At 33.4% G+C, this 22664-nt stretch overlaps 5 protein-coding genes and 2 pseudogenes across 8 annotated transcripts; 4 read left to right on the forward strand and 3 right to left on the reverse strand.

Moving 5' to 3' along the window:
• Window positions 1-70: 70 nt before the first annotated feature.
• Window positions 71-2370, forward strand: LOC104712996 (uncharacterized). 2 transcript variants are annotated; one of them, XR_015566530.1, is made up of 4 exons: window positions 75-365; window positions 460-1018; window positions 1343-1421; window positions 1562-2370. XR_015566530.1 is itself a non-coding variant. In XM_010430012.3 (3 exons), exons 1-2 carry the CDS (start codon window positions 167-169, stop codon window positions 1008-1010), a joined length of 750 nt encoding a protein of 249 aa, XP_010428314.1. In that variant the 5' UTR covers window positions 71-166; the 3' UTR covers window positions 1011-1018; window positions 1343-1553. The 2 variants fall into 2 exon arrangements, 1 of the variants encoding a protein (XP_010428314.1); XM_010430012.3 differs by lacking the exon at window positions 1562-2370 and having other exon boundaries at window positions 71-365; window positions 1343-1553.
• Window positions 1869-2370, forward strand: LOC147939188 (non-specific lipid-transfer protein 2 pseudogene; annotated as a pseudogene).
• A 222-nt stretch (window positions 2371-2592) lies between these two features.
• LOC109126228 (mitotic-spindle organizing protein 1B pseudogene) lies at window positions 2593-3243 on the forward strand (annotated as a pseudogene). The gene is made up of 2 exons (XR_015566531.1): window positions 2593-2729; window positions 2865-3243. The product of XR_015566531.1 is annotated as a mitotic-spindle organizing protein 1B pseudogene (transcript).
• Window positions 3230-7517, reverse strand: LOC104712997 (protein SAR DEFICIENT 1). Of its 2 annotated transcripts, none has more exons than XM_010430014.3 (7): window positions 7301-7517; window positions 6935-7010; window positions 5404-5941; window positions 4317-4477; window positions 4029-4217; window positions 3855-3942; window positions 3230-3743 (listed from the first exon to the last, which is right to left on the reverse strand). In XM_010430014.3, exons 1-7 carry the CDS (start codon window positions 7387-7389, stop codon window positions 3532-3534), a joined length of 1353 nt encoding a protein of 450 aa, XP_010428316.1. In that variant the 5' UTR covers window positions 7390-7517; the 3' UTR covers window positions 3230-3531. The 2 variants fall into 2 exon arrangements, with proteins under 2 accessions (XP_010428316.1, XP_010428317.1); XM_010430015.3 differs by having other exon boundaries at window positions 7175-7464.
• A 3611-nt stretch (window positions 7518-11128) lies between these two features.
• On the reverse strand, window positions 11129-13732 carry LOC104712998 (glycosyltransferase BC10). Its single transcript, XM_087466528.1, has 2 exons — window positions 12967-13732; window positions 11129-11911 (listed from the first exon to the last, which is right to left on the reverse strand). Exons 1-2 carry the CDS (start codon window positions 13711-13713, stop codon window positions 11270-11272), a joined length of 1389 nt encoding a protein of 462 aa, XP_087322654.1. The 5' UTR covers window positions 13714-13732; the 3' UTR covers window positions 11129-11269.
• A 139-nt stretch (window positions 13733-13871) lies between these two features.
• Window positions 13872-15691, reverse strand: LOC104712999 (uncharacterized). The gene is given in 4 exon segments (XM_010430019.3): window positions 13872-14333; window positions 14336-14425; window positions 14903-15048; window positions 15409-15691. Coding segments are annotated over 4 exon segments (579 nt in total). The 5' UTR covers window positions 15624-15691; the 3' UTR covers window positions 13872-14205.
• A 4344-nt stretch (window positions 15692-20035) lies between these two features.
• On the forward strand, window positions 20036-22037 carry LOC104713000 (cysteine-rich receptor-like protein kinase 44). Its single transcript, XM_010430020.2, has 5 exons — window positions 20036-20347; window positions 20423-20633; window positions 20753-20990; window positions 21075-21225; window positions 21499-22037. The coding sequence occupies exons 1-5, from the start codon at window positions 20150-20152 to the stop codon at window positions 21895-21897; spliced, it is 1197 nt and encodes a 398-aa protein (XP_010428322.1). The 5' UTR covers window positions 20036-20149; the 3' UTR covers window positions 21898-22037.
• Window positions 22038-22664: the final 627 nt, after the last annotated feature.

The raw sequence follows: 22664 nt of genomic DNA on the forward strand, positions 1-22664 counted from the left end.
TACCAAAAGAGCCCAACAGCCCAATATTATCGGATCGAGTTAATGAAAACCGGAATCGACGAAAAAGAGCGGTTAATGGCTTATTTTTGATTCAAAACCCCTAATTTGACAAAATCAATCCTCTTTGAGTGACAAACCCTAGTTAAGTCTCTCGAGGCCAATCCCCATGAGTCGATTTCTTCAGAGATTACCCAGTCTATTGGCTCGAACTCGAAGTTTCCTTCACTCACCTGTTGTCAATCTTCGCCATTCTCGTCTTGTTGTTGTTCCTCTCTTCGACCGAGATGTTTCCCGTCCCGTCTTCTTCTCTTCCGACTCCGACTCCGCTCCTGGTTTCAATACCGACAAGGTTCTTTCTAAAGAAGGTGACACTCTCTTGAATCCAACCTTCTTCTTTTTCTTGAGTTCGCTGATAGATATTATAATTTGCTTAGAATGTAATACGATTTGGTTTTGCAGAGCTGAAAAATAGAATTCAAAAGATTTTGGATGATGGAGATGAGGATTCAATTCCCGATTTATTTGAGTTAATGATGATTAGGAAGTTATCAGGTAATCACGATGATAGTGACGATGAGGTCATGGAGGAGGTGGTGCGTAAGCATCCAGTTAACGATGCCCATGACACTCACTCTGATTCTGATATCGAAAGTGATGATGATGACCTGAGAGATGGTGATGATGATTCGTCTGACTCAGATATCGAAAGTGATGATGACCTGAGAGATGGTGGTGATTCATCTGATTCCGATATTGAGTTTGATGGCCTGAGAGATGTTGTTGACTTGTCTAATGTCAATATCAACATTAATGGTCTGAAAGATGTTCGCTTGTCTGATGATGTCAATATCAAGTTTGATGGTCTGAAAGATGTTGGCTTGTCTGATGATGTCGATATCAAGATTGATGGTCTGAAAGATGTTAGCTTGTCTGATGATGTCAATATCAAGATTGATGATGGCCAGAAAGCTAATAACTTGTCTAATTCTGACTCTCTCAAAGTGACTTAACGTTGATGGTAAGTTTTCTAATTTCGCTACATATGATACTCGCAAAGAGAACATTCTTCTTCTGCATTTTTACAGTCACTTTATTTGATTTGGTCACACTTTGCGTTTTCTACTTTGTATAACTTGATTAAAGGTATATATACATATTCTTTAGTACATAAGAGAAGTTGTTTAGAGACTCTTTAATCTTTAAGCATGTGATTTCTTGCTTAATCATGTGTCTCGGGCTTTGTTTATTCCTATATGAAAACCTCGATGGCTTCTTATCTGATTGGTGTATGTTTAAACGTTGAAATCAATGCACTCTGATTGGTGTTCTTGTTTGGTTACAGACTTGCACTACATCGAAGATTTTGAAGGAAGCAACTACAAAGTGAATGGAAACAGTACAGCTTTTGGTGCAAGTTGGCTGTAAGTTCTGACTTTCGAATATAAACTTGAAATTAGAGTCATATTGTGTGCTTTCTTTGTACTAGTAGTACATTATATTATACAATACTAGTAATGAATTAGAATATAATTATGAAAGTGTTTTATTTTCTTTGTTTAAGTGTCAACAAATTCATATACCTTCACGGGGGTTAGCCGAAAGCTGACATCTATGTTGGATGCACGTGGTTTCATAACTTCTCCCAAATGGTGTTTTAGGCTTTTATGCTTTGTCCGAGCATTTTAAAAAGAAACTATACTCTCTTTTTAGTAGACATCGAGATCTCCTGTAACCACAAACTCTCATTTGAGTAACGTGACTCACTCAAAGCCATCTTCTTCTATAAATAGAACGAGAGAAACCCACTTCAAACCACCAAATCAAATACCTTCTTCTTCTTTCTCTAAAAACTCCAACTTAGAGAGACAATGAAGTGTTCTTTTACAAAACCAGTGCTGTTCACTTGTGCAATCCTTCTCATTCTCATTGTTGCTCAAGAAAACAGAGTCGCTGCGGTAGAGCCATGTGATCCTATGCAGCTTAGCCCATGCTTGGACACCATAAGGAAAGGGTCAAATCCATCGGATCAGTGTTGCAAGAAGGTGAAAGAGCAACAGCACTGTGTTTGCCAGTACTTGAAGAACCCTAACTTCAAATCTTTCCTTAACTCACCAAACGCCAAAAAGATCGCCAATGATTGTCATTGCCCATATCCCAAGTGCTAGTCCAAGTATTTTATGTTGTCATTTTCGATGTTCTGTTTCTTTGCTTTCAAGACCCAAGAAAGGTGTTCCCTTTGGTCATCATTATTGGTTTGTATTGGTCAATACGTTAAAACACATCATCATAGATGGTTTTTTTCTCTACTTCAAGTTTCTTACTTGTGACTTTTCCAATCTCAATGATAATGATACAAAATTAATCTCTAAATCATCCAATCTCCCTAAATTTGGATGCATTTTTGTCAAGTTTGGCCAAATTAATCGGTCCTAACTTTTAATTGAACGTTTAGTCGGTCCATGATTAAATTAGTTTATGACTTCGATTATACCATAACCGGCGGATTTTGTTACGTTAACCGACTTGATTTAAACTGAACTAGTTAAATCTTCCCCAAACCGGCTAATGGTTTATTCTCTTAAAAAAACTACTGTACTAATAAGATATCTGTTTAGCCCTCTCTCGTCGTCTTGTCCCGCCGATCACGAAATCGAGAATCGTTTCTCTCAACTCATCTCATCTCAAGATCTTAGATCTCGACGCCGTTCGTTGTCCCCGTCGCTTAATCGGTTCGTTTTTTTTTCCTCAATCCTCGTAGGATCTCTGTACTAGATAAGATTAAATAGTATTGGAAACTATGAAATTGAATCGTTTCCGAAAGTCAAAATTGAGTTTTTTTTTTGGTCGTGGATAATGTTGGACAGAGTATGAATCAGGAAGCAGCTAAAACAGCGAGAGAGTCGTTAGAGCTGGTGTTTAGGATGTCGAACATATTGGAGACGGGGCTAGATCGACATACTTTGTCAGTTCTCATTGCTCTTTGCGATATTGGTCTTAACCCTGAGGCTCTCGCTACTGTCGTCAAGGAGCTTCGTAGGGATACTATTACTCCTACTACTACTACTACTACTACGCTAGATTAAACAAGATTAAGATAATCAAATGTCATTTTAGAGATTCTACCTTTATTTTTCCAATTGTTAAGCTTCGATTTCACTTTTTGCCATTGCTTGTGTAAATTAGGATTGGTTAGGTGAATGTTTCTTCTTTTGCTTAAGAGACAATGACATTTAAGTTGAGTAACAGTGATGCTTTCAACAAAGTACATATATATGTAGTCGGAATAACATTTATAAAAACGTAAAAACTTGTTAAAAAAAAGGTGAATGGTAAAAAAAAAACAACGTTTTCATATTTACATGAAAACGTGAACAAAGTGGTTATACCATTCAACGAAAAATATATATATGACTCTAAATTTCACACTTTTTTATGTACAATAATGATTTGCAGATATAGATTATACATGTCTTTACCATGTAGACAGGGTGTGTCCTTCTTCCAATACTAACGTAGTAGACAGATGAGGAATTAGAAGGGGTTTATATGGTTGTTTTGTGACGAAGATCCGGTGAAACATATACCGATCCCCGGTGGAGTCGTTATGTACCCTTCGTTTACTATCGCCAAATTGTTTGTAACAAGACTCTCTTGAACATATCCGTTTTGTTGGTATGACCTATTGATTTCCATGTTCTGGTAGTGGGACTGGCCCGCTGCATATTGTTGGTCCAATTCATCACCTATGTATCATTGTTGTAATTTAAATTCAGTTAATATAATCAACGATATTGAGCAATTATATATACATAATAACAGAGTTGGTGATTACATCGGCTTTATTTTAAAAGTACCTTGTGTCAAAAGAGCAGCCTCGTTCGTTCGTTCTTCTAACAAGTCCCACTTTAAGTAAGCTTCTCGAACTAAGTCCTTAACGTAGCGCTGCAACAAAGACGAAATGTAAATACAGTTTCTAACCAATATATCATTCAATATATATAATCATCGAGAGCTAGGTATATGTATACCTGATTCAGGGCTTCTTGACTAGAGAAATCATGACCATCGATCATTGCTTTCATAACTTCGCATATCGGATTCAAAATCATGATATAATTCGGTCCTTTGGAAATGTATAACTTATTTCCCAAAATACACTCTCTAGCATGTTTCAATGCTACTTCCCACATTTTATCAGACATCCCAGGCCCCAAAATCTGTATATAAATTGACAAACAAAATTAACACTATTAGTTCTCTAATGCTTATAAACTTTTTGGGGTCAAACAATACCAAATTTAGATAATAATTTAAACCTGACGAAGTTCTTCCGGATCAACGACTGATAACTTCAAAAAGTCTTGGACGGTTTTGATTTGGTTAGAGGAGAGCTTCTTGTGAAAGGCCCCATCTTTGCCTATCTTCTCTAGCCGCCACACTTCGTCTTCTAACATTGGTGGGTGATGTTTCTTGTACACTTCACCAACCCCAAGTTGTACAAAACAAAACTATTTAGAATTTGTATTTAATTTCTACTATGCATCTTACTTTATTATCTATATCCGCTTTTATGCATGTGTTTCTTGTTGAACCCATCAGATTAAGAATTAGGATTTGCGTGTAATGATGTTCAAATTATATGATTTCATAGTGAATAGACTATATAACTCAATCAACTATTAATTAATAATAAGATAAGAAAAAGTAATAACAATAATTAATAAGATATAAGCATATTGACCAAAAGACTTTAGGCATTTATAATAAAGTGGACAGTCGTTTGCATACAGTCGACATAAAAAAAAAAAAAATCTGTGTGGTTGTGCATGTAAAGACAAAGTAAACAGAAATAATATTTGTAGACAAAACATATCATGACAAATTCAACAGTTTAATATAACTTTTTTTTTTCTAGCTAAAAACTAAGGTTGTCTTAAAAGATATAAAACCGACTAACAAAAGAAAAAAAAGGAAAAAAAAAAACAGATCAAACCAAAACCTTATATGAAGATTTATTTGTTGAAAAAAAAAGATTTAATAACGAAAATTTTAAAATAGTAGTACAATAAATTTTAATAAAAACAAAACATGAATTTAACGTATTACGAATGCACGCATATATTGCATAGAATGATTAGAATCAATATAAAAACTAAAAAGGGTATATGATGGAGAGTGTAATCGATAAGATGCCATATATCAATGGTCAATTCAAAGATAATTGAAACATGCTTTTAGCTAGTGATGATAAGTTACTGTCACATCCCTATAGTGGAGTACTGCTTAACGAATATAAGCACAAAATTCTTTATATATAAATGATGCATAGATTTAATTGTAATATATTTCATTATTTTCAGGTTAAAGTAAAATAATCACTAGTAATTAAGTAAATAAACTTACATTCTCCACGATGATCTCTAACAACAATTGCTTCAGTCATGGCTTCACAAACCGTGACACCTTGATCACTACCCCCTTTGGCAACTCTCGCACCGATTCTAAACCTACGGCTACGGATCCAACTCGAGTTATCTGTGAACTCGATTTCTCCGATCGTTGCAACGCCGTTTCTCACCGTCACAGATACGTCTCCGGCAAGTAACGGACGTTTGCCATCCCTTTCTTTGACGATGTTACTATCAAACTCATCACTACTCCATTTGTCACCCGAAGGAAAATCTCCGTGAAGAGCAACGATGTCTAGTTTGATCGGACGGTCGAGAGTCACTGGATTGTTTGAATCATCAACAAGGATTATCTCAAGTTGATTGTTGTCCACGTCACTGATTTTGCTTCCGGTGAAAATCGGTTTCATTAAGTTCTTACGGAACATCAACTTAAATGTCGGAGTAGTATTCTCCGGAGCTTCCAACCGGAACGACGATGACCGAGAGAACCTGAATCGTTTACTTATTCCATATTCCACTTCTTGTCTTACCTGTTGTGTTCATGCATCACCAAAAGAGTTATTATAAACAAATCAATTTGCCGTTTCATATTTTATTAAAAAATGTACTAAACTACTAGCTAATGTCTATTATATTTGTTGCTACTAGCTATTAATTTTTCGTGTAACACACTACTATGTACCCCATCAGCTTTATTGGATATTATGTATGAATGTATACATGAAACAGAAACTAAAGGCCGTATCTCCGACTTTATTTTAAGAATCTAAAACAACAAACTTCACCAAACAAAATTATATAGTGCTAAAAAGACATATTTTGTAAATTAAATGTGTAGACCGATGCAGATATTGTCAATGGTACTAGCACACACACACACACACACATATATATATATATATATATATTACATATGTGTATGTGTGTACCAGTCTTTTGTTTTTCATTTCTAGATATTTAGTTGACTGAAATGTTAGGTTAGAGAGGTCTTGTTATCAATACCAGAAAAAATTATAACTTTGTAAGTATTTAGTATTATCTTAATGAATCATGAAGTTATGAAGTTATGAAGTTATGATATATGGAGTATTAAATAATGTATGTGTAATGTGTTATATATGATATATGTATGCAAGTATATACATCAATACATATATTTGTTGTACATAGAATGTATTTATAATACTAGCAACATGATGGAATCTTTCTTATTTTATCATTTATGAAGTTCCAACTCTCGCATTAGACATCGTCAATCCTAGAATCGTATTATTGTATGTAACACTTGTTACTTAACTATATGCATATGATCAAACATGGTAAATATGTATCTCTAATTCTCAATTTGTTAAATTGACAATACAATATCTTCAATTCTCTAACTCTATGAGTTGTCAGTTTTAAGAGTACAGATATGGATACGATTAATCTAGTGCTACTCATACAATATTGGCATATATATAGTCTTAATATGTATATATAATATAACAAACAAAATTAAAGTGGAATTATAGTGTACTTACAACTTTCCGAAGAACGGGCTCTAGGGCTGAAGAAAAGTTCTTCATGGTGTTCTCTGTGATGAAAGCCCCAAGCACACTGGAAATTGGCCGGACAAAAAAAGTAATAAGAAACACAAGTTTATTATGTGAAAAATAAAGTCAGAAAACAAATGTTCAAGAGTAGTAAAATAAAAGAAGATATTATATATTTTTTGTGGATAAGATCGATCACAAAGAAAGAGAGGGAGATAGAGCATATACATAAAATACAAGCATGAACATGTTCCAAACAAAGATAAGGGATGTAGGAATGATTCATCATGACCAAGATATAAGAAATAAACAGAAAAAAGAATCAAGATTAATTTTGTGATAAAAAAAAATTACGAGGAAAGGGATGGTAGAGATTTAATTCGTTTATCGGACTTATTTTCTTGGTCGGAATCAAGATCTTGGAATAACCTCTTCCCTGCCATATTTGGAGTTATAAGAGAGAGAGAGAGGAGAGAGAGCTTAGATGAAATCTAGGTTTAGTGATGTTTTCGATACATAAGCTAAAATGGCAATGACGAAGTATATATATATGGGTTAGTCTATTGGTCTCTATATTAACACAAAAAGGAGAAAATAAAAGAGGAAATAATGAAGGTTCGTAGAACGACAAAGGAAACAACCTGGCAACACACCAAAGAAGTCCACGTCGAAATTTCGTTTTATGGCGTCATAAATAAGGAGACTTTTGACGTCAACCCCTACAGAGAAAGAGTCCTTGGTTGACAAGTGGATGGCTCTGATCTTCTCAACTGTTATGCTTTTTAGATCTAATGGCTAATAAAATCTGATCTTGTGAAGAGCACTGCTACTAAACGGCTGATCCGGTCCGTTCTTCAGAGAATTTTTGTTCTATTCTTCACCAATTTTAACACTATTGATAATCAACATATTTATGATAAATCAATCATCTAATCAACCCTTTCTTTTTTTCACACTCTAAAACATAATTAGAAAATTATGAAAATCAGAGAAAAAGACAGGATCAGATTCTTTTCTTAAATTCATGTCAGAAAAAAAAAAGGTAGAATTAGATTTGTAATAACCCCAGTTTTGGTTGGTCTCGTCGACAAATATGTCATACGTATAACAAGTTAACAACAAACACCTTTTATATAGTAGTATACATTTTATCAAACTACTATCTTTTAATCACAATAAAATGAAAGTCGTATTATAGCATTTTTTTTGGTTTGCATCCCTTTCCTACAATATCCGAATAATAAAATTTATCAAAGCTATTATTAAACCAGAAAATATATAACAATCGTCTTTTTAAATATAGAATGGCTTGTGTTTAAAGAAGATTAATCTTATCCAAGTTATTGTGAGTTCATTAATATTAAACTCTATATAATAATAGGATGATCATCTAGTGAATGATTTCTAAGAAGGTTCGTCAAATTGATTTGTTCTACTCAGGTAATTTCTTGTTGGGTGGGTTTTCAATCTCAGTTTTTTTTCTCTCAAAACTTGTTGTACGTTTTAGCCACAATCGATCGACTCTGTTTAGCCTCTATTAAAAAAAAAAACTGATTTTTTAACTAAATTTTTTACTCTGTTTTTTTTTTTGTAACATCAAAAATATATATTCTTGGCAGCGTTATCTAATTATAGCGATTTGCCTCGATGATAAATTGTATCGTCACACTCACCTAACTTTTGTCACGACGTTATTGTTATTTCAAAAGAATACAAAAACATCTATTCAGTTTGATATATCTAAATGATAAAAAGCCCATTCCGAATTGCTATTCACTTTTGGTGGTGGCGAACTCAAAAATATTACAGTTTCTTTGCGTGTTAGTTTGTAACATGTTCATAGTAATCAGAAAAAAAAAAACATGTTCCTGGTAGTTTAACTCTTCGGTAAATTATGACATGAGTAATAAACGAATAACCCATTGCATATAGTTTTTTGTTTTTTTTTTTAATGCATTTGCATATAATTTCGTAATGATACAAAAGATAAAGTTGGAAAAGTCTTGAAGAAAAAACGTATAGGAAGAGAAGAGGAGTGCTTTCTTGGGAACCAGCCTTTTGTTACTAAATTAGCAACATTTTTTATTTTTTATATCCATAAATCCAAGTTTGTGTGGGTTCAATTAATATTTTTGTACGTTGTATTGAAAATATTCTAAAACATCTTCTAAAAATTTCATATTTTATGTCTAATTTTCCACAAACAAAAATAGATAATCTTTAGGTAAACATTAGTCCATAATTGATACCAAAAAAACATTAGTCCACAAAATCACATGCTAACCTACTGGAGACTGGAAAATATTAGTCTGAGTTTCAGTATACTTTAAAAACAAATAAAACGTCCGCGTTCGGAACAAAACGGCCGCGTTCGTACGTACATAATTATTAGTTACTAGATTAATTAATGGTTTAGATTAAATGCGCATGTGCTTATTATATGAGCTCGAGCCATCTCCTTATATAATATCAGTAAATAACAATCATATCTATATTACTTACGTACCTGAACAAACGAATCACCTAATCAAACAACGAGAAACTTGAAGATTAAATAAATTGTTGAAACATTATTTTTTGGCGACTCTTCATATATACTAAACGAAAAGGTTCATTATTTTAAAAACCTGAAAAAGTTATGGTTTTATCCACATATTTAAAAACTAGTATTAACGCTTGATCATGCCACGACAATTACGCTTTAGCACTTGCAAGATTAAACTGTGTTAATTTTTTAATTAGCAGTTGAATCACAGTCTCTACGAACTTACCAGATCCGGTAAAAGTGATGTTCTTTAATCTATATTAACATTTTTTAAGTACATTTTGGTTTATGCCTTTAAGTTTTACTTATTTAATTTGTTTTTACAATATTAACCCCTAAATCAATTCCATAAATAACATTGCAGAGAAACTTAAATATTAAACTTTCTTAAATTGAACATTTGTTACATTTATTGCCATAAAATCTTAACAACATCTATACATTCCGATTTTTCTAAAAACAACTCTACCCGTTAAAGTTTTAACCCATTAAATCTCTAAAACTATTTTTATGGATGCTAGAATCTCTCTAATTTAAATGATATACAACAGATTTTCCATAACAAAAGTTTACAATCTCTATAATTATATTAACATTAATAAATTTCCTAAACAGAAAATCCAATTATAAAATATCACATTAAATATGTTGAAACCCCCTATATAATTTGGTTTATTTTTTATTTTTTTGAGGAGTTACCAAAAAAAATTAAATTCTGTTAATTATCATAAACTATATATATTGACATAGAAAATTATAAACTATAAAAATATGCTAATCTGGTAAAACAATTAACATGATTAAACTTGATAAAAAAACTTATTTTGATTATATTTTTTTACGCAAAAACTTATTTTGATTTTGGTGAGACGGGTTGCCATTAATCCCATACAGTGAGTTAAGTGAAATTGTTTTTTTTTTAAAAACACTTTTAGATATGTACTAGGAGATAAATGTATTACTAAACTATACATATACCACACGGTTCTGTTAATTATCATAAACTATATATATTGACATAGAAAAAATTATAAACTATAAAAATATGCTAATTTGGTAAAACAATTAACATAATTAAACTTAATAAAAAAAAATTATTTTGATTATATTTTTTACGCAAAAACTTATTTTGATTTTGGTGAGATGGTTGGCATTAATCCCATATAGAGAATTAAGTAAAAAAAAATTTTTAAAACACTTTTAGATATGTACCAGGAGATAAATGTATTACTAGACTATACATATACCACACGGGTTAAAACCTTGAAAATACTACAAAAATCCTATACTTTGAATACTTATATCAAATAACTGTAAAATTTTATATTTTTAAAATTAATAAAATAATAATAAAATAACAAATAAATCCAATATAAATTTTATATTTTTAAAATTAAAAATATTGTCCCGCGGTGTACCGTGGGTTGAATCCTAGTGTACTACATTATTAATGACTCGACTGCATGATCAATTACAAATATTCGTCTCGAATAAAATTAACACTACGATAGATATATATAAATCATTTCTAGTTATTATCACAAGGAGTTAATAGAAGATGAACAAGTTTTTATTACACAATTGGGCCTTTCAACTTCGAACAAATAAATGGGCCTCAAAAACATAAGGAAAGAAGATGACTAAACAAGGAGCAGTTAAATAAAATTTCTCAGAGAAAATACAAAAAAAATATGTGAAGTATTGTAATTACAAATTTTAAGATACACAAAACACACAGATTAGCCGAGTCGTATAATGCCAGGTGATCTATAGAAAAACTAAAATCCCATAACTCTATGAGCAAAATATAACAATTTATCCAAACAACTATTATCGAACTTCCTAGCGAACAAGTAACATTTCTCGCTCTTCTTCCCATTATACACACACCCTTCTCTTCTATTCCTCAACTTCGACAGAAACTCCCCAGTCACTGACCGCCGAGTGTACTTCCTCGGGTGCGGCCCTCGTCGTGACCAATCAGTCCACGTCAGCGACCGGTTCGCGCTCTTCCCCGGAAACATGACGTGGACAAGCGTCGGTAAGTAATGCTCGTCGGCATAACATCCCAAAAGGCAATGTTTCTTGAACACAGGAATGTAAATTGTGTCCGAGACTACGGCTTCAGCTACCTCACGGTCTATCTCGAACCACTGAGAGCCTTTTCGCCATTTGCTGCGGCTGATGACTGGTGACATACGGCGATTGTAGCGGCCTCGACCTGCTGGTCCGGGAAGGTCGTAGATGTCGACGTAGGAGTGTTGAGAGTTTACGAGGTAAGAGTAAACGGTGGAGAAGTTGAAGAGAGGGATGTCCGATTCCGAGAGGAGGACGAAGCGATGGTTTCCTGCATCGAGCAGAGCGTTGGCCAGTAGCCGCCGCTCAGCCTCCACCATGCTCACCATTCCCCATTTCACTTCCTACATAAAGCAAAGAAGAAAATCCTCGTACATGAGTCGTGATATTATTACTTTTATTTACCAATACAATGAACTGAGTTTAATTTAAATATATATTTGACCAAAAAGAAAATATAAATATATATATGTCGGTATAGGCATAATAGACTACTCAACGATAGTATATTATTTATATAGTATATGATGATATCTATTGAAAGGGAAATTAAGAGGCATACGTAGACGGTCGACATATACGAAAGATCCTAATATACGACTTTTTGCTACCTTATTGTATTAACTGTTTGTTTTTTATATATGCCTTTATATTTTTGGTTCTTAAGAGAAACAATATGTTGAAATTTTTTTTAGTGAAACAATAAGCAGGTCTGTTACATGATGGGTTACTCAACTGGTGTAGGTCAAGTGCCACTTTTTCTTGAATACTTTTTTTTGGTGTTGTTAATTAAATACAGCATCATTCTGACCAAAAGTTATAACAAAAAAAAAAAAAAATACAGTATATATGTTCGTGTCCTTGAAATATCTCTATGTCGAATTACTTCTGTCTTCTCGACTTTTCTAACTTCTTCGACACGTATCATTTTGTAACTCACCTAAGCTCTAAATAAAGTATATAAGTAGACCCGGCTTGAAATGTATTATCATTATTTAAGTAAATAAAAAGAGGCTGATCTACGTTTTTCTTTAAATTAATAGGCCTTGAACATTTACAGTCACAGATGATGTTACCGTAAATGTTTTGTTTAGCAATCATAATTAGCAACGCCAAAGCGTAACGAGTTGAAAGAAATAAGAAATATTAATGCTAAACACTGTTCTTTAATTTTGTCACTCTCTTCTTTTGGATGAAACTTCTTTAGCACCACGCTAATTTTCAAAGTAGCTAGCTAGACTTCTTAGAAAGAAAAATTGCCATAAACAAGTGTAACTATTTATAATATCTCTACTGTTTTCGACTTTATATCTAGGCTGAATAATTCGACTACCTCAATTATATATTTTTCTTTGTAAAAACGTATAAAAAAAAAAAAAAAAAAAAAAAATTGACTGACCTTGCTTGGAATCCTCCGGCGGTAAAACGGCGACGTTTCCGGTGTTGAGTCGTCAACGTAAAATGGGTCACTAGAATGAATGTAAATTGAGAAAAGACCTTCATGGCCTTGGAAAAATCTCTCCCACAGTTTAGCCAAAGGAAGCTTCCCTCTTGCTAAGAACATAAACGCCACTTTCTTTGTCATATTCAACGTCATTTCTTGAATCTTCGATGCACGCCTGAAGAGTTCCTCCTCCGTCATGTTATGCATCACGTTCTCCGGCTCCACCAGAGAATGATCTTTTTGCCCTTCATCATCAACCGCTTCTTTCAGGGAAACGTGTTTTTCTGGCTGCGGTTGAAGCTGTGGAGAGAGGGAAGAGTTGGAAAAGGAGGAAGAGGAGGAGGAGAAGGAAGTAGAGGATAGACGAAAGAGTTGGGGATTGAAAGAGAGGTTTCTTATGTGAACGTTGAGTATGAAGCCGAGTCCGAACCCGAAACCGATAAGAAAAGAATACAACACGAGGGCTTGGAAGAATCTATGAGATTTGACTATCTTGGATATGAAGATTTGATGAAGATGATGACGACTTTCTTGTGTAAGAGGGTCTTCTTGCGTCTCGTGGCTCTTGTTCATTATTTTCGTGTGTATATTTGGGTGGTTCTGAAACAAACATATATATATTATGAACCGTGGGACGAACGAACGTTTATATATATAGTCAAGCTCACGATTATGAATTTTGAAGGGACTACTTTTCGTCATCTAATCTCACGGGCTTGGGGATTTTGCTAGAAACATTGCATTGACTTGTACATGATTTTAGGGGTCGGGTTAATTCAATTGGTACACGAATTGGGTTTCAAATATACACGTTAACTTTGATTGTGACATTAAAGATGAAGTAATGCTTGGGTAAAGACTAGTACTGTCACCTCTCTCTGTTGTAGTTTTTTATTACCTTTTTTAATTACTCTTTTTTAGATATGTCAACACACAAACAAAACGCATTTCTATTGCAACATAGCTCATCAAGGGTCTTTCAACTTTCTAGCAAGGAGGAAAGGCAACAAACAAAGGAAGGTGTTTAGAAGACAATTTCTCAGTTTCTAACAAGCAATTTCTTCTACACTCCCAAGTATTTAACCCTAAAGCATATAAACCAATGACTTACTAATGTGTGTAGCATCTCAAGACTCGGGCCACAGAACAGCAATCTACATAATCTGACCGTTAATGCGACTGATGATGGTCTCTTCAGTAGAATGAGATGCTATAGACCAGTTTCCGCCTATGTTGTTTCTCAAATCCTGCAACAATGTCATCGATCGAATCTTCCCATGTTTCATTCCCTTCAATCTCTTGACAGAGTTCCAAGGCAAGCCGCCACCAATAGCTGCTTCTTCGTGGTTATCTTTAACCTCCAAGTTCATCACAAGTATGGTTTTCATAAGTGACTGTTCTCTGTTATTAAGATCTGCAGATTCGTAGAGAAAATCCAACTTCTTGAGAAAAAGATATTAAGACACAGGAAAGTTTGTATCACTACACAGAAAGAAAACCAGACAGTTCTATCAAACTAGGATTGCAATCGTTTTTCAGCTAACAATTACAGCAAGATAAAAGCAAACTAAGTTACACGAAAGAGCACCCTGTAGAACTTTTAGGTTTCACATGAATTGTCAATGCTTAACGACTTCATCAATTTATATGTAAAAACATCTATCCTAACTAGTTCGACATAATTTACCAAACGAAGATTGTTTTGGAAACACCACATCACATTTCAATGTTCTTCAAATGGGGATAAGTTGATGAACACATCTGCTGATCCCGCAATTTTTCTTCCAATATCATAAGAGTTTGTGAGATGAGTATCTACGTAGTGAGCACTCAGGATGAAGCAATTTTCAAACAAAGCATTAAACCGTAAGATAGGGAGGATTTGGATTACCTTCAAGGACAGAATCAAAAACCTTTTCTTCAAAAGTCATAACCACATCAAACACACCATCACCAGCATTATCTTGCCATCTTTGAGGAGCAAGCTTCACAGATAAATTCCTCTTAAGCATCTGCAATATACCATTCCGTTTGTACCTAATGAAACAGTTAAGGTATCAAACTCAAAAGCTTACAAGTCTCACTATAACACCCAATGAACATGCTTCTGAGTACTATACAAAACATCAAAGGTTGAACAAACATAGCCCATAAGCAAGGATAAAAATAACAGGATTTACAATAAATAAGTGTTCTGGAAGATGTAATCAGGAACAAATTAAGCAACTTGAATAGCAAAATTACAGTTTCCAGCCTAAAAAAGTAAGCAAATTTGCGAATATCACAACACTAGAAGAAGACTGAGACACGAAGCAGTGACCAACACAAACTTAGGGATTTGAAAAAATCAATGATCGGTAAGCAAACAATCACAGAAACGCATCATAAAGAGGATACAGTTCAGGATCTTTGCGCCTGAGCTCATCGAACATCTGCTTGTACGGAGTTCCAAAATCGTAAACGTTAGGCTCTCTGAGAGATGGTCCAGGTAGTTTAACATGAGACCCAGTCCCGTACGAAGCAACGTCGAGACCTTGTCTTTTAAGAAGAGCGTGAGCTTCCATGCTTCGGTTCTGATTCGACGAACAGACCATAGCGTACCGGAACCTCATCGCGCCGCCGCGTTGAACGAATCTGTAATTTTTCCGGCGACTCTTGTCTCTTGACGGTTTTATTAAACTTGGTCGATTTTTAGAGATGTAATGTGACGGATTGAATTGGGCCTTAATCTTGGGCTGAGCCGGGCTTTATCTTAACGAATCGAATAATATTTCATTTCATTTTTGCTTCTAGATTTTTTTTTGGCTTTTAATAACAATTTTCGATTTAACAAAATCAACCGTTGTTTTGTACAAAGATCAAAAGATGAATTTTTTTTTTTTTTTGTCATGAGGATAGGAATCAATAGGAACTTGAACTATGTATTTGCCATTAAATCAGGTTTCTAATATACATGAGCCCCATTTCAAACTTTCTTCGTCAACAAATCTGACCATAACGCTGTACAAGTTAACTATGTTTAGACCCGCACGTACGTGCGGGATTGATTTCAAAAACCAAGTTTGTTATTAGATTTATAATATATTACGTATAGGTGGGATTATATTTGTAAAAATATTTTTAAGGAATGTTAACATTCATAATCCCAACTCATACCAGTTTAGTATTCGATTTGTATTTTAGTCGGGTTAGACAAAAAGGTTATGAAGTTATTATATTTCATATGGATAACAATTTAATTTATTATGTTTATGTATTATAGATTTAATGGATTATATATGATAGAATGTCTTTAGCTTTAAACATTCTAAGTAGTAAGGAGCATTGCATCTCTAATACAGAAATCTTTCATATATCGTAGTCCTATATATTAGGAAATACATATATATATATATATATATTATGTGTGAAATGCTGAAATTTAGGATTTACAAATGGAACTATCGGGTAAATTATTTTTCATATAATGATTCTTTGTTTGTCCGTACGTAATTTTGTGGGCAAAATTCTTAATATTTTTAGATATTGTTTTTAAGAAACATGTGAGAAATTCATAACAGAAAAAGAGGAAAAAAAACAAAAGATAAAGGCAGAATATATAAGTCAAATATCGTTTTTTGTGTCTCAAAATTTCATTACAATTATTAAGTAATGAAAAAAAAAAACGAAATGTCAATCCTAAAAACTAAAATAATTCAAAATTGCTCTTACCAAATTCAATTTTAGTCCCTCATATTTTTTCATGTAACATCCTAATTAAAACAAAGTTCACAAAAGATAAATAATTTTCGATCATTCTACTTATAAAATTAGCACCCTTTTCAGATCTTTTCCTTTCAAAGTATACTAATCACTTTCGGGAACCAAGAATTAAACCATTATCCGGTTGGCAAGCAATTTGTTAGAAGTTAGTAACTCTTGAATTTTTTTTATAAACTTTTCCACTTAAAACATGTAAATGCTACAACAATAGAGGTCCATATCAAAAAATAAAAATAATCAATACTCTGTCTATTGCTTTGTAGACCTTTAATGATTGATATGAAATCAATGTTCCTCGATAGATTATTCCATTCTCAAGTATGATCTGCTTCGAGATCCTTTCTTTGAAATCACCCAATAGGCCACAGCCACCTATAAAAATATAATCATGGAGGATAAAAATAATACACTATTAACATTTATAGTTAATGTATATATGCACTAACATATAAAAACAAAAACAAAACTAAAAAAGAATGATAAGAGAAAATCGATTAGAACTATCGGTTTGTTTCACCAGCACCAGTATTTTAAAAGTTTAAAGTCTTGACTTTTATGTTTTACATGTTTGTTAAGAGTTTCAAATCTGAAACACTAATAATAAAACAAAATGAAAAATAAAAGTTAGAAAACTCATAACTCAAAATTTTGATGCTGAAAAACATTTTTGTGAAGAATGAAATAAAAGAGTTTGATACGTCCTATATAGAGATCAGATTAGTTAGGATTTCCTAACACAAAATATTTTAAGATATTAACAACAATAGATTTCATAGTTATTTTAGATTTTGTTCATTTTGTTTTGAGATATAGGAAATGAAAGAAAAATCGTAATTTAAATTATATTTAAAATTTATTCTGTTTTGTATATTAGGTAATATCAAATCGGAAACTATTGTTACCAAAAATATAACTAAATTTAACATGTTTATATATATAAGTTTTTGATTGTCGGATTTTGATGGTAACAAATTTACCTTTAATAAAATTGAATTTAAATTTGGTTGTTTGAAATTGTATAGTTTGATTTAAATGGCTTGAGTGATTTTAGGGATAAAATATCTTCATAGTTAATATCATTTTATTTATAGTTAGTATCATTTTACATTAAAAAAGAACTGAATGATTCACGCTGGGTAGGATCCGATTTCTTATAGATCGGGTACCACATGGTTAGCGTCTTTTTCATTTAACTCAACTGCAAACGAATCGGGTCACTTTAGGATCCGCGTGTCTTTAACTTTTTATTTTGACCAGAGTATACCAAATAATATCTGTTTGGCTCTGATTTTTTTGTTAATCCTAACTCATTTAATATCTGTTTGGCTAGATGATTAAGTCTAAATTGAGTGGCATTTCATGTAATAATCTCTTAATCTATGTCTACTTATTAAAAATGCTTCCCTTTTAATAGTATAGATTGAATTAAATATGTAATGTAATGACCTAGTTTAGGCAACATATCAATACATGCACTAGATTTTATGGAAACCTACAAGAATTCCATGAAAATGATTTCTAGACCGAAACATCAGTTAACCAAAGGTACTACAACAAAAAAGTATGATATCTTTCAGATGGTGACAGTGACCTAAGGAAACAAAAAATAAGCCAAATCCGTAAGTACATTCCACAAAATAGAGAATGGGAAAAAGAAAATCTCAAGTTTTATATAGGGCATACAAGTTCAAAATGTTCTTGAGTACAAACTTGTAGTCAAGAGTGATATCAATACATGTACCAGATTTGTATATATAGGTGTATAAGCTTCCTCCAGTCATGGATAAGCCAATATCAAGCTAGTCGTCCCATTTGTGACCTTCTTTTCAAAGGCTTCAATTATATCCATCACTATATTATATATGTAGTTAATAACCGCAACAATAGCTTTTTTAAAAAACAATTTACAAAGGTTCCATGATGATTCTTCACCATGAAGATTCTGGCCAGAACCGCCGTATGAGATAATTACTAAATTAGTAAATTGCCCACGAACTAGACTGCAAACACAAAACAGGAACACCAACTATCACATAATCCTCCAAGTCGCCATTTTTGCAACTTTACCATCAATCTTTCAAAAATACTATAGATTAATCATATGAAGCTAAAAATAATACACAATATAACTATTATACGTATCTTTCAAATGTTTCTATGGTCACATATATTAAATTTTCAAAACTTAAAATGTTGATTTGAACTCGACACTTAAATTGTTGATTTGAACTCTACATCGTCATAACTTCGATTTGATATATTATTTATCAACATTTTAAAATTTTGACAGTGATGACGACATGTTATACTGAGTATTATTTTTAACTTTGTAAGATTGTCCTGCATTTCTGGGAATTGGAGGATAAACTTACAAAAACAAAAATGGAAAGTACTAATGGTGACAAATTTTGATTGTCCTGCATGTTCTAGTTTTTTGGCTTTTTATATAACAAATCTCGATTGAATAAAATCAGTTGTTGTTCTTGTAAAAAAAATACAAAAGATTAAAAAAAAATTGCCATGGGGACAAGAATAAATATGAAGTTGAACCACAAACTCATCAATTATCAAAATTAGTGAATAGCCCGAGAGAAAGAGTGGATAAACAAGTTGCAATGGAAGAGTTAGTTAGATGATGCACTGTCGAAAAATCTATTTGCCATTAAAGCAGGTTTGTATACAAGAGCCCCCATTTCGAATTTCTTAATCGACAAATTTGATCGTAACGGTTTACAAATTACTCAATATTAGATATGTAATGTGACGGACCTAATTTACCTACGTACGACGACATAATAGTAATACAACATATGGTCCAAGAAGAAAATTCTTACGATAAAGATGTTTTTCTTTGGTCGCGACTGTATCGTCCAACCCTTGCATTGACTTGACTTCCTGATTTTGTAACTACTTTTTAGGTTTGAGTTGACTCCATGACTTTTGTCTTAAACATAAATCTACGCATATTATTGTTTGCCAATGTTTTAAGTAACTAATACTAATGCCTAATGGTTACATATATTTCTCTATTAAGCTGTGTATAATGAATCTAAACTCGAATAACACTCCATCTTTTGGCTAAAAGCAAAAAAAAATGTTTTCATCAACGAGAGTGAAAGCAAAAATCAAAAAACGGAAATTAATGTTACGCGTATTTAGTGGTTGATGTGTCCATGCTCGGTCAATGACGTTGACTGACCCCAAAGACTTGATTACGTGCGTTGCAATAATGCGACTTCGTATAATAAGCCTCCCTACCCCGCAACAAGAAACAAGTCAATCAAAAACTGGATTTGAATATAATATTTTCATACACCTTATCTTAAATCTTCAGTACTCTGAGGGTGATAAAACAAGCCACCAGTGGTTGCGAGAGATGGTCCGCCGTCTTTTCAGTGGCTTGATGACGCTGCTTAAGATGTGCGGTGGTCAGACAGCTTCCCGTAGGGAAGAATCAGCCGAAGATGATGGAGATCGTGGCATTTTTTTCGATCTCCAAGAGCTTGAAATCGCGACTGATTTTTTCTCCGAGAAGAACCGACTCGGAACCGGCGGATTTGGCCCTGTCTACAAGGTAAACTCTATAGAATACTCTGTTATTAAAAAAATATTGGAGGGACATTTATTTGATACGACATTACGAATATAGGGATCGTTGCCGAATGGTGAAGAAATAGCCGTGAAGAAGCTATCAGTGAATTCGAGACAAGGGTCGAGAGAATTCACGAACGAGGTTAAGCTCTTGCTTAGGATTCAACATAAGAACTTGGTTTCGTTGTTAGGTTGTTGCTTCCATGGTCCTGAGAAGATGCTGGTTTACGAGTATCTCCCTAACCGGAGTCTCGACTATTTTCTCTTTGGTACGTACGTCTCTATTTAATTCAATCCCCGAACTGTACCGAATCATTGGTTCTGATGTTTATAATTCATTCGATTCGAACCGGTTTGATATAATGATTGATCTCTCTGTAATGTTCAGATAAGATCAAGCCCGGTTCACTTGATTGGCACCATCGATGGCGAATCATTATAGGAGTGGCGAGAGGACTGTTGTATCTACACGAAGAAGCTCCCATACGGATAATCCACAGAGATATCAAAGCCAGCAACATTCTTCTAGATAATGACTTGAACCCGAAAATCTCGGATTTCGGTTTGGCCCGGTTATTCCCGGGAGACGGCACTCATACCAATACCTTTAAAATTTCTGGCACTTAGTGAGTAGGCTATGTACACTTAATCTCCTCATGCTCTTAACATAATTGCGAATGTGCATATAATTTATGGGAGTGTTGATGCAGTGGCTATATGGCTCCTGAGTATGCGTTGCATGGGCTTTTATCGGTCAAGTCAGATATTTTCAGCTATGGAGTCTTGGTTTTGGAGATAGTTAGCGGAAGAAAGAACCAAAATACTCATCTTGGACCTGAAATGGCCGATCTCTTGAACTATGTAAGTTGGAAACATAACATTTACCATAGTTTGCTTTTTTTTTTTTTTTTTTTTTTCCATATAGGAGAGATTCTGAGTTTTAATTTTGGTAATGATCAGTGGAGTCACGCATATATATCTTTTATAACTTAGTGTTGAATCATCTTTACTTAATATATGGAATAATTTAGAATAAATCAAACATTTGTTCATCTTTCTCAAAAGGCTTGTTTTAACTTGGAAAACAAAAATCGGCCTTACTCGATAACCGGAATTTATATATATTCGGTGCAGGCATGGAAAATGTACCAAGAAGGCAAAATTCTAGAACTGGTGGATCAATCTCTAGCAGGAGTATACAACCGCGACGAAGCAGCCACATGTTTCCTTATAGGATTACTGTGTTGCCAGCAGATCACATCAAACAGACCGGATATGAACACGGTTCATCAAATGTTGTCGAGTGATTCATTTGATTTGCCTAAACCTGGTAGTCCTGGACTCCAAGGTCGTAGAGGAGGCGGATATACAAGTACTGAGACCGGTACAGGAGCTGGTTCACGAAGATTTGGATTAACCGGGAGTGAACCAAACAGTTTTAAGAACAGAAGAAGTAGTACTGGACAGAATGGCCTCGTTGAGGAGTACTCGAGGACCTCCATTTCCATGTCTTCCTTTGCTGAAGGAAGATGATTATATATTAAATCAAAACATGTGAATGCACCCATATATATATGTAGAGAGACGAGAGACAAAGAGGAGGACATGTGATATTTGAGATCTTGTTTACGTTTTCATATATATTAGCAATAATGAAAATTTTGTGTTCGAAATTTTTATTCTACTTTTACGTTTTCTATAACTTCATGACTTAAGAGGAGCAGTTTTAGGCAACCCTCCCTAGGTGACATGTCTTCGATCATAGTAATAGAATTTTAGGTGCGATAATTTCAACTTTCAATTTCCATCTTAATTCCTAAAGAAGAACAGTTTGGCACAAACCTATTTACTGACTTGTATATGACCTTTTGTTTTCCTAGCTACTGACTATAGGAAATAAGGAAGTAAAGTTATACAAGCAAACAAGTCTAACGACATGTTTTTCTCAGACTTTTCTTCCAAAACTAAAACTAAGCTATATGTGATTTTGTTTTATTGGTTGCATCTATATGTTGATTGGGTGTATCATGTGCATGCAACAGCCAACGAGTATATTATTCATCATACAAAAAATAAGCTGTACTAAAAGGGAAAATTTTACAATATGAATTCGTAGAAACTAAATTTGGAGATTTTTTAATAAGTTTACTGATTCTTTCTATAAAACAGCCTATATCATTAATTATCAGTGTGCTACCAGTCCAGTCCATGGCTAAAACCAGCAGACTATAGTGTTGTAGACCTCAATATAAATTCAAATTTAAAAACAAACATCTCTTAGTAAAAGTCTTCTGAATGTG

This window comes from Camelina sativa, chromosome 9, assembly GCF_030686135.1.
Source record: "Camelina sativa cultivar CO46 ecotype springtype chromosome 9, ASM3068613v1".
NCBI lineage: Eukaryota > Viridiplantae > Streptophyta > Magnoliopsida > Brassicales > Brassicaceae > Camelina > Camelina sativa.